The sequence below is a fragment of the Pagrus major genome, chromosome 19 (assembly GCF_040436345.1).
Source record: "Pagrus major chromosome 19, Pma_NU_1.0".
NCBI lineage: Eukaryota > Metazoa > Chordata > Actinopteri > Spariformes > Sparidae > Pagrus > Pagrus major.
Window position 1 is genome coordinate 23,079,138 of NC_133233.1, and position 15,878 is coordinate 23,095,015.

The following is a 15,878-nucleotide window of genomic DNA, read 5'->3' on the forward strand; positions in this document are numbered from 1 at the left end:
ACATTTTATTTCACTGGGGCTTGTAGGAGCACATTTATTTAGTATACCCGGAAGAGACTTTTGTTTATTGGTTTATTGTCCAAGTAGCAGACATTGGGAAATCCCCTCTAGATTAACATGTTTTCTGTTTATATTGTTATGTAGGTTGGACTGGCCTGTAAGCATTTTACTGCCAGTACCGCCACAAACTAATGATATAAAAGATCTGTTAAGATCCACGACTTACATCTTCTTCTTGAATATCACGTGAGTTTCTACAGAACTGTCAATTTTCAAAGAAAAAGACTGAATACATTGAATACTGAGTGGGATGTTCTCCATTACAAATGAATCAGGTGCTTGTTTAGTCATGTAAATGAAAGTAGTCGATCAAAGACGTGTGAAAGAAGCGGATGAAACAGACGTAAAGATGAAACAGACAGGTGCTGACTTTTTTAGTGAACTATCTTTGATGTCCCTGCGAATATAATTCTACATTATATTTTTATTTACTGGTGGATTAACAGAAGTATGGATCATGTCTGCAACACTGAGTAAGCGTGTGTGTTCGTGTGTGTGTGTGCGACCCGCTGGATCACCTCCAGAAAAAAACACTACTATTGTTACTGTGGCCTTATCGTTTACACGGGCATAATAGCTGAGGTGTCTACTTTCCGGCACCATTTATTGAAAAGCCTGAACAAGGAATACAATTTTAAACCTCATTGTCAATTAATGACTGCAGAGGTTGGGATACGAGGCCAGGACGAGTCAGGACAGAGACTAATGAGAGTCGGTGCAGGCGGTGTTGGTTTTATTTCTGACTTTCAGAAGGTGTCTGACCAGAAAGCAATGTTCTACAAATGAGGACAAACAAAATGTCAAAAATCAGCGTCTCTGATGGAGATGTCGCGAACTCTTGTAGTAAAAATACAAAGCAAACACATCGCTTATTTCAACCTTGAATTAATAATCATTACTTCCTTGGCTAAATCACAACGCCATCGCCATCGTTTGAGGTACTTGTACTTTCCTTGACTGCAGGGAAATATTGTACTTTTCCCTCCTCTACTTTTATCTGACAGCTGTAGTTATGTTGTAGATATGAAAACATGTGAAAAGATTTAAACATACAATGAATTTAGCCTATTGAACTCCAGACTAGACTGATCTATTGTCATCAAAAATAGGTGTAGCGCTGCCAGAGCACACTGTAATGACCCGCCGTCAATTTTTTCCTCCTTGAGTAGATATAATAGTCGTAGTTGTCTGGTCTGCACTTGAAGATCCATTCATCACTACATCGTGAAATGGTTAAAGTTGTCATAATGCCAAGGTGGATTAAGTGATTTTCTCTCCACTCTATAGCTAGCTAACATTAACGTCCTTTAATTCATCATTCGCTCGTCTGATGGTTTCTTTATCTGCAAAGAATCATTACAAAGCCAGCCTGGTAAACGTTGCCAGCTTGTGCTGCATCCACAATGCCTGCAGGAAATGAACAGCCAGCGTAGCAACAGTTTCCTAGCCTAGCCGTCGAGCTTGACTTCTGTCTCAATGCCGCATTCATTACAATCTACCACATTCAGGATATCGCCTAATGTCATTTACCTTGGCTGACTGCTACATAATATTATACACATGATGTAACTATTCATAAAGTCAGTTTCATGTATGTAAACTTGAGCTGTGGTGTTGCATTACCTTCGAAACAAGCCACAACCATCATGCCCATGTCACTGCAGGAAACTAGACCTCTGCTAACTGTATACAGTGGTTAAGACCAGCTCCACCTCGGACAGCTACAGCAGTCAAATGCTACTTACACATTGAGTACTTTTACTTTGATACTGCTTTTACGTCTGTCATTTTACTAAATATTTTGAATGCAGGACTTTGCTAAGACACTCTGAGACTCAAATGAACATATAAACCAGGTGTTTGTCTTTTTTTAGTGATATATTTACAAATGTTTTGTTATAAATGGTGTTGACATACTGAAAAGGATGTAATATGTGTCCTACAAGGTCAATAAACAATGTTTCACAGCAGAGATGAGCAGCTTTTGGTCAAACCTTAACAAAGCCTTCTCCATGTAAAAGTTATTCTTTAACTACTGTCACTACCAGCATTATTATAATTGGCAGGAACAACAAAACAGCAGTAAAAGAACCAGAACAACCATTTAAATTTAGACCTCAAAGTGCAATAAAGGCACAACGTAATGCAATTGCAATTACGACATAGTGATTTTTCATTTTTGCATAATGGAAGAAGAGATCCATCTTTAAAGGTTGAACTAATCATTGGCCTTCATTCAACAGGGTCTTTGGATGAAACCTGGGAGCCCACAAATGAAATGCACATCCAAATCAGGTTTTTTATTTCCAATTAGAGAATAAAAGTCGCTCCGTGGTTGCTTTCTTTGAAGTATTTTTAACCTCCGTGTGAGCAGAATTAGGCAGTCGTACATGAAAGCCCGCTCATCTCTGCTCACATCCGCTATCAATAAATGAGCGCACTACAGAGCAAAGCCAAAAGCTTGCAGACCCCAATGAGCGACTAACAAAGTAGAGGATGCAATTTGTATGAATTCTTGTTCATAATGAGCGGCCTGTTGTCGGCGCAGGGCAGAGAAAGGCTCCTCTCAGCAGAGCTAAAGGATGGAAAATTACAGTTTAGAAAGGAGAGGACAGTAACCATGGTGAATGACCACCTCGCTGCCTGCTTTCCTGTCTCTTCACTGCTAAAACCCCTTCAGAGCACATGCACACACACACACACACAGACAAGCCTCTTGCTAAACTGTCAGGCAGTGATTTCCAGCCTCAGGATTAGCCACCAGATTTGGACTGCTGGCTGCAGATTTTTGCAAGGGAAATGTTGAAAATGCATATGTAAACCAGAGAGGAAACAGGGAGTAAGCAAAGTAGCAAAGCTGAGCGAACTCCACGAACACCAGATTTGGATTTTTACTCAATAAATGATTCCTATTAACATGATGCAAATCTATCAATCAGACAAATGTCTTTGTTTTCCTATGGTGCAGCATGTGGTCTGGTTATTCAGCATCTTAGATTGTACTTGATATCTTTGCAAAGTAATTGCAGGGTCCTCTAGAAAGGTCAGGAGGAAGGATGGCGATGAAAAGGGAAAGAAACACAAGCTGGAGAGGTGAAAACTATCTACTGGGTTAGCATAACACGGCTGCTGTTGATGCAAAGCCCAATGAGCTTGGATTACAGAAATATGGACAGTGTTCCAGCACTGCTGCACCTGATAAGAGAGAAAAAGGAACATAACAATGTGGAACAAGGTTGAAAGAGATGCACACTTCTTTCAGAAAAACATTTCTTTGTTGAGAGCAAAGCAAATGCATATATACACACACACAATTCACTGAAGGCTGAAAAATACATACAACATCAATGTCTCCTTTGTATGTACCCTTTATGTTAGCTGGGCTTTGCCTGCGCTGGGAAATAGATTTATTTTTCCCTTTTCTTAGCTCCTGCAAGGATATTTTTGTTATTACAGTATTTTTCATTAGTTCATAAAAAACAGAATATTGCTATGCCTGTCCTGCATAGTGTTGTGAAATTCAAATTCTGCTTCAAGCTACGTTATGATATCTTGTTTGAGCGGGCTTTGGACGACGACTTAGCTTTTTATCCATTGTTTGAAATGAGTCTGCATATGTACAGTATCTGTGTAATGAAATTACCAGAGATGTTGTTTCTCACATCTGAAGTTGCTAATTAGATTGTAAATAATGACTGGCACACGGAGGAGGAAGTCTTGACCCAGATATCTGTTATCACGACACATTGGCCATCACCCCCAGAGGCTAAATCATTCATGTTAGATGATATTTGTACCAGATTTCATGGCAATAGTTATTCAGACATTTCACTCACACTTTTTCACAAAAATGCCAACCCTATGGTGGCTTAAGGAGATCAGAAAAGGTATTTGGATTCATCCTCTGGGGACCATGAATGTCTTTACAACATTTCATGAGTTGGAGTAGTGGATGTTGAGACCAACATTGCCCTCCCTTAAGCCATGAAGATAGCGTGACTAAAAATGCTACGCTACATTCTTCAAAAACACTCCGTCAGAGACCTTTACGTTCACAGCTGTGTCAACTCTGCCACCACTCTTTCTTATCAACCCTCCTCAAGTGTGCTGACTTTGTTTACCAGATGTCTCCAGGTTTGCGCTGCTCTCTATCAAAGCATGAGCATAAATTACATGGTCGGAAAGTCAAAAGTCAAAAGGAAACCCACGTCTGCCATCGTGTTGGACCCCACCAACACTTCTCCTCCTCTGAGGTTGACCTCCATTACATGTTTGTCTGGAGTTTGACATTTGGAAAGGGCTACAGCAGGTATATGAAAGATGGAGAACCGGGGAGCTGGAGGCGAGGTTTTTTTAGATGTACAGAAAGCAGCTGTGGCAGCAAGGTCCCCTTGAACTTTCGCAGAAAATATCACAAGTACACACCTGCATGAAACCATTTCTGTATGTCAGCAGGCGTAAGAAAACACTCTTCAAGTCAAATGCAGTAATGTTTCTGATTTTAAATCGGGCCACTTTAGTTGCAGTCACCAATTTATCCTTTTTCTATCCTTTCCACCATTTTATCATGTTCTACCTAAAATCCAAAACTAGCGAAATCAGCCACAAGAGACATTTGTGCTCCAGGCTTTTAAGTATATCAACTGACGCAGTAAGACAGCCCCTGCACACAGAAATCCCTGCTCTCAGCAGGGTGTCCACGTCACGCGAGCTAACCTCACCCCAACACATCCAGGTTGTTGACCTGCGACCAAATCCCTCCGGTGGCCTGCAGGTAAACTCCTAGACTGCCCGTGGCGGCTTAAAGTGTTGCATAATCCCTGGCCAGATTTGGTCACCGCTGCACATACCTGGCGAGACGTGCCGTGTGAATCGGACCTTTAATCTGCAACTATACGCTTTTATGTCTGCACGGCACAGCCACAGCACACAGGCGATTGGTATTCTCAGTCAAATACATGGGTTGTGGCTTCTCCATTCAAATATAATAACAGTTCCTACCTCCAGCACCAGCCACAGCTGATCCCCACATTTCACGTCCTTCTTGTAGTACATTCCGAAGAACTTGACAACATTGGCATGGTCGGAAAGAGCTTTGAGGATGTTGTACTCCGCTTCGATCTCCTCGTCGATATCCTGAAAAGCAAGGACACACAAAGTGTTTATCAACCATGTTTCTATTCTGCTTGGAAGATACCAAGAGGCAACAGAGCTAATGGTGGCGATACTAGCTTTAGCTTCTCAACAAATATAACAAAGGTCTAGACGCTTTAAGACATTTTAATGCAGCATTCTTATGTATTATATCTTTAAAGCTCAACATTAAATCAGTGCAAAAATGACTAGATTATGTTTCCTTTGCCTTTGTAAATAAACACTTCTCTGAAGTCTGTTCCTGCTGTTGTTATTATGAAGTCTTCATCGCGTACTCTGGATTTTAATGTTGGTGAAAAGGGCAAATCCAGGACATCTTAATTACGGCAATTATTGGATACGCTTTAACTGTATGTTGCAGCCCTACAGTGTGATTAATACTAATAAGACAGGGGTATTTTACATGTAAAATCCAGCTGCTGCATATTTAATTTCAAAGGCATACACATCTATTTTCACCACCGAAACAAATTATCCAGTGTTTTATGACTTTATTTTAAAACTTACTAAGTGAATTCCTGTTGAATATTTTCAATTGTAAGAGAAAAGTCAGAAATACATAATTTTGTGAGAAAGAAATATGGTGTTGAGTCTCTCATGACCCCTCCGAACTATCTTGCGACCCCTTCATAGGGCCCTGACCCCATGTTGAGGACCACCTCTCTGCTGCATATTCAACGGCTGCTGCAAAAAACAAAATCTCAGGAGGCTTTTCAATATAGTCGTATCAGTCTATACATGAAATAATCAACCCAGTGATTAAAATGACGGTCCTCACAGACTAGTGGTCTGTAGATAATCATTTCTCAATAATGAGAAACAGCAACAAATTCACCAAAGACTAATGAGACTTTTTATTAGCACGAAGGCTGGATTTAATAGATGAAAATGGCTGCTCATTAGAGCTGCTAAATAAGCCATACAGTTCAGTGTACCTTCATAAATAGACAACAGAGGAGGTGTTATCATTTTTACAGGAAACAAGGACACCGTAATATGAAATTAATGATGATTCCTGCCTGTAATTGTTCTTCAGAAACAGTGATCTTTGCAGATGTAAGATGTTGGTCACCGCTCTTTGCCTAGTAATGTTCTGTACTTGGTAAATTTTATGTTACTGTAGAAAAATCATCTCTGCTTTACAGGATGGATCAAGGATCAGTCCCACGCTGCCAGAGAAACATCATGCATCTCTGCTCTGTGTCAAAATGTTCTTGCTTTAGGCCAAATGTGGTTTTGGCTCAATGTTTAAACGCTGCGCAAGCAAAGGAGCCCAGAAACGATGAGAGTGCTGCCATGATACATCCCACAGATGATGAACAATTCGTCAGAAGCAATTTGCAGAAATAATTTGCTGATGGTTGTAGACAGAAACCATCAGCAACGTCCTAAACGTCCTGTGCAGTGTGGAGTTTATCTTTCCAGTGAGTCAACCACTCTGCTGATGTTGTATCAGCTCTTCCAGAGATCTGTCAACACACTCTCCAGGACTTTTCCCACCTATTAAACTCCTCTGTGTAAAAGGGTTGCATCCTCTCTCGAAGGTCTAACCGTTGTAATGTTGCAGGAATGTTGAGCTTTATAGGTCGGACCTTTCAATTGTCTATAAGTGTGTTTCTTTCTCTCAGTGAACATGCAAAGTTGAGTAAATGTGATTTGTGATTGGAAAAGACAGTCAGCATGGTTGTGGGTTTGTTAGGTTTAGGCACCAAAACAACTTGGTTAAGTTGAGGAGAAAATACTTACAATACATTTACGTACATTGACTGACTTACGTAACATAACTTAAAAGCAAAAATCAATCTTGATGCTTGGTCAAACTCGAGACGCAATCCCTAAGTCTAAAAAGTAAAAAAGTAAAACTTTTTTCCCATGCTCAAGAAAACGCTGTGAAAGTGCCCTCTCAGATGCCCCTATGGAAGATAAAACATGATAAAGGGCCTTCTCTTAACTATAAATGTGTATTTTTTTCACCCCTGCCCCTTAAACATCTGACTAGAGGTCGCTTTAAGAAGTGAGCCTAGAGGGGTAACAACAGCATCAAACCTAGAAGGGTAGGGCCACTGACCAGGCTGCAGTATCTGACACACTGGGAGTGCTGATTTTATCACATCAGGGTTGTGGACTGCAGCTCGATATGACTGAGAGGATAATAAGTAGAAATTTACTGCCTGAACAACTGGAAGCAAATCGAAAAATGAACTAAAAGCAAGATGGATGCAAAGAGACAAAATGGTAAAACGCATCACAAGCTTATAGCTGCACTAAAAAGCACAGACTACACCACATGTATGGCACCGAGTGAAGACATTATCCAACTTCATATAACGCTAATAGTCGTAGAAGTAGTATATAACGTGAGATCTGTGCCTAAATGAAATGAGCAGCAACTTTTGCATTGAGTCATTTAAAGAGAAACTCACATGGATGGGATCGAGTATCTTCACAGCTGCTTTACTCCCATCGATCTTGTTGAGCACCTTGTAGACTTTTCCGTACGTCCCTTTCCCGATCGTCTCGATGATTTCCCAGGTGTCGGTGGGGTCTGGAAAGTTGTCGAAGACAATCGATTTCCCTGATTGTGGAAACATCTTCAGGAGAGATCTCCTGTGAAAGAAGAGAACATTGGTCCCTTTAGAGAAGAAGAAGAAGAAGAAAGTGGCGGCTGACGGAGAACAATACAAACTGCAGTCGGCACGGCAGGCTGATGTGCTTATACTGATATTAATCCATCTGAGAACTAGTAAACATATTAGTCAAGAGCTCGGCTGAAGGAGTCTTAAAGCCCAGGTGCACGAGTACATACTAGGATAAAAAAAACAATGAAGAAGTGGTATCACCTGCCAAGCAATAGTTTCACTATAGAGAAGTGTAACCAGATGAGTGGCTTGTCTCGTTTTCATGCTGGTTTGTTTGGGATTTAAACTGGAAGCACATCAAGAGTTTAACAGGAGGATAATCCAGTGGTAGCCGGGCAGTTGGGGGTTAACTTTGGGCGTTTGGGGCTTTAACACTTTAGTAACACTCTCCTATAGTAAAAGCAAACATATAATAACAAACATGAGAGTAAATAAGCTGTAAAACTACAAAGAAAAACAGGCAGTAAACATGTGTTCACCTTCTTTTACACTTCGCAGCCTTGTAGCTGTATTAGTTGGATCTTTGTTCGTGGAAAGAGTTTCATGTCGCACTGTAAGTCAAAACTCTCAGCAACGTCTTTATGTGAAGAGACTCGTTCGCGTCCCAAAAGACTGGGAATGCAATTATTTCTGGGATTCCAGTCGTATTGCATTTAACACGATTTAGCTACATGCTTGATGCAGATAAATGATCATACAGGATTACACTGTTACAATGCTGGATTACTGACTCACAGCGTTGTATTTTTGGGAGGTTTTTAAAAGCAAAACAAACACTGATACACAAATATTCATGTGGATATTGATACTAAATGTAAAAACCCTTCATGCGGCAGCTGTTAAAAATGAATCTCAATGTGTTATTTAAGCCTTTAGAAACTTTTAAAACTGTGTTCTATGGTAACTTTTTAAAAAAACAGCAACTTGTAAAAGTCAACTGCAGGATTGAGGTGTTTTTTGCTTCACCTCTTGATTTGTTTCTTGTCTCTGAACTCTCAAAGGGACGTGTGTGAGTCAGACAAAGCAGAGTAAAGTTTCACAGTAAACAGCAGACGTCTGCAAATGTAATTCCTTCTTCTGTCCGAAATCACAATGAAGTGTTTCCTCTACGATCACTCAGGAGTGGTGGACGACCACAGTGAGAACATTTCCACCACAGCGAGATTAAACGGTAAACTGAATAACCCAAAGCAAAAAAGTATAGGACTACGTAGCAGCCCTTTAATCATGATCAAGTAACACTGTGACCAACAGAGATTAGCATGGAACAAATACCAAGAATAACCCCCCCCCAGGCCATAAAACAATTAGAGAGGAAACACTGCAATGCAACAGTACAAACAAAGAAACAACAAGGTTGTATGTTTGCACGTAAATGTGCAGAGGAAAGTTAATCAGATAACCAAATGATCATGTGAGAGGAAACAATGCTGAATCCTGCACAACCACCTCTAAACACACTTTTCATAAAGCCTCACGATTTGCATTGAATACCAAAATAAAAGCATAATAAAATAATAAAACAAACTTACATTGTTCTCTAAATAAGACTTGGAACATTTTTGCGAAAAGTAATTAATCCATTTCTGTGCAAAAGGTGAGCATGGGAGCAGTGTGGTCAGGCCGGCCTGGCCTTGGCTTGGCTGTGAGTGTGAACCACGCAGCAGGAGGAGCTAACAGGAGCTAATCTCACTAGCAATTCCTCTGCTGCCATTGGAAACCATCGCTAAGTGCTAGAAGATACGGCAGGATTAGCAGGAATTAGGCACCGTTGCAGCGTGAGCCTTTCCCTATATAGATGCCCATTCATACACAATGGGAAAAGCTGGTTAGAGGCGCTAAGCGCACAGTGCTGTTCAGGCACCACTCCTCTTTTTTATTACCACTTTATTTATGTCTGTGGAAGATTAGCTCCAAGCGTGCCGTCTTACAGTCTCGTCCCAGCAGTTATTTTATCCTAAGTTATGATTATCATGATGATTTAAATCAGTTTGACTGAGAATAAATCAGTCCAGACTGAGATAAAAACTGGCAAACAAAGATAATATCAGTCATCGCGTATGCAGAGCAATTAGACTCCCATACATGCATCCTCATGTAGGTAATTGCACCTGTGTTAGCCTAATGTACAGTGTCTAAGTAACCTGCAGGCGTCCTCAATAATACATCGCTGCCTCTATATGTGACAACATGCTGTGACACATGAGACAGGAGAGCGAAACCAAAGGACACACACTGGACACCTCCAACAGGAGCACAGGCTGCAGGGAAATAACCCCTTAAAGGAGACAGTGTGTGTGTGGCTGTGTGTGTGTGTGTGTGTCTGTTTGCATGGGGTTACCTAACCCTGTGTGCCCTGGGGCGCCGGCTAGCTGTCACTCTCAGTTAGTTGTCTAGGGGATGTGGCATTAACCACAGTCTGTGTTCAAGCGCACAAATAATGAAGCGCACATGTATAACCGAGTGTGTGTTTACTGTACGGACAGATGCACCACGGTGGTTTTAAAAGAGAGAATACAGATTTTTATGATGTCAAACCAAAAGATAAATTACAGTCAAAAGGTCTTCAGTGGAAATCTACTCTTTGATGCGAGGGCAGAGGTTCGGACACTCGAAGCACTTAGAGGGAAACAGAAGATCCTTTTGGCTCAAGTGGACACCGGCATGGACTAATCTGTGACGCTGATGAGTGGGTTAAAGTTTCGGCTTAACCTTGGCACGAGATGGCTGCTTGTCTACAAGCCATGATAATCCGGCTCGCTGGGAAAAAGACCGGAGTCAATAAGTACAATACTTTCACTGAGAGCACACAAGTTTTGAGATGCAAATGGTTTAAAGATCCTCGAGTTTACATCACGAAGAACAATCCTATGTTGCAAACAGTAATTAAAGTATAAATACAGCCTGTTCATGAAACACTGTGGCTTCTTTTAAATCTCTACCACTGCTCAGCAAACAAACAGTACCATAACCTCGTCACACACTCATCATAACCATGCCGCTCTTAACAAATCATAGCGATGATTAACAAATATTTAAATATCCATATTTACTGACCTTTGATTGATGAAGATGAAGATGGTGAGAGGGAACAAAGCCGACAGGACCGCATAAATGGGAACGGTAAAGCATAGATTTAGACTCATACAGACATGCAAAGAAACACACAATGTATGTACAGGTATAAACACACACACACACACGCACAGCATCAACAAAAATGTGCTCAGCCACTCCCAGAGCTTTGCAAATGAGAAGTCAAATGAGGCAGCCATAGTTACTGTTTAACCAAAGAAGCAGATGCACACACATTTTTTAGGTCAGCCGAGCAAAATGAGAAGAATATTTAGTGAAATAAAAATACTTACTTTGTTTAAAAGTGTATTTACATGCTTGAGTTTCAGTTGTAGATGATAGCATTAGCAACCAAGAGCAGGGTTGTAGTTCCTGTGAGCCCCAACCTCCTCTGCTATGTATTATACATCAAGGATACTGCATAGCATACCAAAGTTATTAAGCTTGTCGTAATTACTTTAAGTAATTAGTTTGTAGCATGAAGGCGTCCAGTGGCCAGCAGCCGATGAGTCTGACAAGTGTCATAAATTAGCCTGCAGAAGAAGACACGCTAACAACAGGCGAGCGCGTGGACGGCAGCGAGGAGCGAGTCAGGTGCAACAGGCCATGACTGCACTGGAGTGCTCTCTGCATCGCTTAGCAGTGTCCCATTACACAAGGCACGGCTGGGGAAAGAGCCGCCGTGGGGCCGAGCCAGAGGTGGACTGAGAGTTCAGGTCAGAGACTGATGATACCTGCAGCTCGGTTCAGGTGAATTCAGTTTGTTAAATGTAGCATTTTCACATCAGGAAGACCTTATCTAGGGATCTAGGCCTAACTGTTCAACAGGATGTGCCCTGCTGAGCTTATTTAGCTTCCCAACTTAGCCTACCTGGCTAACCACAATTCACACACCTGTTTTACTAATTTTGACAAGAACTGTTAGCAAGCTTAACACTCCCACATCAGCATTAATTCAGCACTTGTTTAGCTTGCTAACACACAAGCTGTTAGCAATCTGAACTGCTATTTCCACACCTGTCTGTTTCTGTACTTGCTAACACACAAGCTGTTAACGACCTAATGCTCTTAAAACATTAGCAATATTGCCACACTTACTCAGCACTTGCTAAGGTTGCTAAGCTCTTAGCAAACTAAACTACTGTTTGCACACCTTTTTCGCAAGCTAACACTAGCATAATTTTCCTACCTGAGTAGCTAGCTAACAAATCACATTTTAGCAAATTGAATGACTATTTCCTTAGGCTAGCCTACCTGTTTAGCTACACATGAGCTTTTAGCAAGCTAAAACACTAGCGTTATTTCCACAGTTGCTTCTGACTACTCAAGAGCTTTATGGTCTCAAACCATTAGCATTTTTCCACACTTGTTTCCAAGCTAAATGCTCACTAAACCACTAGCATTATTTCCACACACATTTAGCTATCTAACACAGGAGATATTAGCAAAATAACCACTATTTCCAAGCTACACATGAGCTGTTAGCAAGCACTCACTTAACCCCAAGCCTCCACGCCCGTTTAGCTTGCTAACACACCAGCTGATAGCTCCAGACTTGATAGTCTTGCACGTTTAGAGGACATCTTAATTTTGAGAATCTTTGCGGCTAGTAATGCTAATGATGTGCAAAGTGTATTATTACTTGTCTTGCAATTGTGTCCTTTGTCTACATTAAAGATAAAACATGTCAATGCAAATAAAACTTTGAAACTTTGCCCAGTTACGTCCATTAACGTTGTCTTCATGTGGCGGGAGAGTGAGATTTCATGCAGCTATGACTCTTTCTGCAAACTATTGATTCTGCTCAAACTGTCAGAATAATTGCTCAAGCAGTGAAGCTGTTAATTTATCATAGAGACGAACAGATGGCACAGTGATTGTTTTCCCCTGCACACTCGGAGGCATTTCTGCATCACAGAGAGGAAAAAAATCCTCACTGAACAGTCTTGTTATTTAACAAATCAGCATAAAACTATTGGATCTGTGTATTCACCTAATTGTTGTTGCTCCAACTTGATCAACATTTTGAAATTGAAATCAAGTCGTATAAAACCATTTAGATCATTGTACTCTGTGTTATGCTTTAGAATAATAAGTGAAAAGATACTTGGCCGTGTTTATCAGAGGTAAAGGTTCAGTCCCTTCCAGTCGGTGGAAAGTCCAGTTGGTCAGTAAGTTGAAGTGACCTCTCCGGTCTATGTCGTTCCTGTGCCATGTAACATGACCCCAATTTGCAAGGAAGCATGTAATAGCAGGTTGAACTCCTCTGGAGAGCGCATGGCTGAAATATTGATGGCAGTTGCTCAGAATGACACATATTTGGCTTCGGTTGCTCCTAACTGCTGTGCTTTTTGGCTTTTTACCCCTGACTGGAGGGCTAACAGCCAATTATTGTGAGGAGTGAGGTGCAGACAAAGGACTCAAAACTCAAAAGATTTATGGGCATAAGAAGACAGGTATCGACGTATTGAAACAAACTGCATTGTTCGATTTTTATATCTTAACAAGACCATAAAATGTCGAAAAATCTGATAGATAGCATCCGGCTTGTTTTTAATTTTCACTGGAAAGAAGAAGAGGGAGATTTTAAAAGAAGGTTAAGAATCAAACGGCTGATGAGAGGATCTAATTTTTCATTTTTATAAAAACTACAACAGGTCCGGGGCCATAAAACCTCATCAATCCCTCTGCTTTGGGGACGATAATAAATCTGGTGGTGAGTGATGTCTCTGTCCATTACAAACGCACTGTGGATCTCATCTCAGTCCTCATCTCAGACCTTTTACCGATGACCCCCCTCGCTCTCCGTCCGGGAGGGACCCCTTCAGCACATCCTCCAGGCTTTGGATGCAGCAGCAAGGCGCCCTCATTTCCTGCTCCGCTGCTTTACAAATGGCTCCTGGAAGCTGAACCAAGACCAAGGGATGGAGACGCACTGATGGTCATAATAGCCGTATGATTAGAGCGGGCAAAGGTCCAGCTCAGTGTGCAGACTGGACGCAGCTCCCTGGTTTTCTAAAACTGAATAATAATAAGATAAATTATGGGTTTTAGTCCTTTTTTTGACATCTGACAGTGAATAAGTGGTTTTATGGATGTCATTGTTGTCGTCCAGGCTGAAATATGTTGACGAAACATATTCATGGTTCTCAGAGGATGACTTTTTAAGACTTTGATGATCCCCTGACTTTTGCTCTAGCGCCACCATCAGGTTGACCTTTGTGGGTTTTCATCGAAATTACAGGATCGATCGCCATTAACATTTGGTACAGATATTCCTGATGCCCAGAGGATGAACCCTAATGGTTACAGTGATCCCCTGCCTTTCCCATTTAGCATTATCATTATTATTATTCTCATGATCCCCTTAACTTTATCTCCAGCGTGACCAACAACTTGAAATTTGAAGTATTAAGTAAAACGACGGATGAAGTGTGATCATCAGATTGTGATACCTTACTGAACCTTTTCAATCGCCATCAAAAGCTCAGAATTAACTGCTGAAAACAGGTAGCATTAGGTTGTGAGCATGCTAGCATACTGATGCTAGCGTTTAGCTCAAAGGATTGCAACTAGCACAGCCAGACCCTTGTTTGTAAGTTACTCATGCTACAGAGAGAGAGGTACAATTAATTGCTTCCTGCATAGATTGTAGAAAAGATAAACCACCCATCGCCTGTATGACTCGGCCTCGGGGTGGAGCTGATTGCAAGCGGCCACTCTATCAGATAAATGATGGTATTGTGGTGATACCAGGATTGCCACTCCAGCACAAGAGAAGTCAGAAAATGTCCAATGGGACTGACGTTGACTGATGATGTATGAGTGCCTCGAAGGGATATTTCAGCCCCTACCCCTCGTAACTCTGTTCTGAGGGGTGACGGGGCATCTGAAAATGAAGAGCAGGGGTACAAAGTGGCATATAAAAGTCCCTACTTTGATCATCGCTCTACTAAAATCATTCTTTCCAACATGAAAACAGAAACAGTTATAAATAAACTTTAATCTCAGGGTTGTGCAGCATCTTTTACACCGTCTTTCCAGAAGTTTGCTCGTCTTTTGCCACTACTGTATGAAATATTGGATGATAACCGACGTGCGACACATGCAGCCGAATGTGTGACGTGTTACATAAGCAGTTAATAGGCTTAATTTCCTGACAGGTAACCTACATACTGCTCTGCTTCTCCCCCACCGATCAGCCGCGAGTCTCAACACCGTGAAGAATCATCCTCTCTGAGTGACGTTGTGCCCCGTGAGATATCTCATCTTATGAAACACATGATTAAATAATCCTTCTCACGCACTTTAGGGAACATCATGTCCTTCTACTGTAGTTTCTCACTTCAAGCACGTTGTGACAGCGTCAGAAAGTGATTTTTCAGGAAATTAAGATCATTTTTAAAGGAATTATTTGAGACAGAGGAAATTATATTTGCTAAACCTCAAACAAACACGCACAAAAAAGCTTTTGTTGCCTCAAACATACACAAACACAAGCTTCTACAGTCTGATTTCCATCGCTCTCTTCAACAGATCCACCGGAGCTGCGTTGCTTCTGCACTTTATCATCCGTTAGCGAATCATCCAAAGCCACCTGAAGACATTAAAACACAACAACGAAGCCTGATACTTAAATATTAGTGTCCTAAACATTTAAGGAACAAAAAGTGTCTTACCTGAAATTAAAGTAGCTGCTTTCACACATGTTTTCAGACCTCTACTGTGCTGACAGGTAATGTGGGGAATGTGTTCAGGCTTCAGCGCCGTGTTCGGGGGGGTTGAGAACAATTATGTTGTTGAAAACTAAGTGGCACTGAAATGACAAGCAAGACACTTAGCTTTGTCTCTTGTAGCCCACTCACTGAACTCTGACTCCACTGTTATTACGCGTTGTGTCATAAACGTGTCAGGAAAAGTGATTTTTCTTGGCTTCAGACAGAAAAAGAT

The 15,878-nt window shown here is 41.2% G+C and overlaps 1 protein-coding gene across 4 annotated transcripts in view; it reads right to left on the reverse strand.

Annotated features, from left to right (window-relative positions):
- Positions 1-7,814, reverse strand: part of myo3a (myosin IIIA) — a 54,023-nt gene extending 46,209 nt beyond the window's left edge. For 2 of the 4 annotated variants that reach the window (XM_073488555.1, XM_073488554.1), the window contains exons 1-2: positions 7,638-7,814; positions 5,062-5,196 (exon numbers count right to left, since the gene is read on the reverse strand). In XM_073488555.1, the coding sequence (XP_073344656.1) occupies positions 5,062-5,196; positions 7,638-7,805 (303 nt within the window). In that variant the 5' untranslated portion in view covers positions 7,806-7,814. The remainder of the gene's footprint in view (positions 1-5,061; positions 5,197-7,637) is intronic. The other 2 variants (XM_073488552.1, XM_073488553.1) reach the window with 1 other exon arrangement.
- Positions 7,815-15,878: the final 8,064 nt, after the last annotated feature.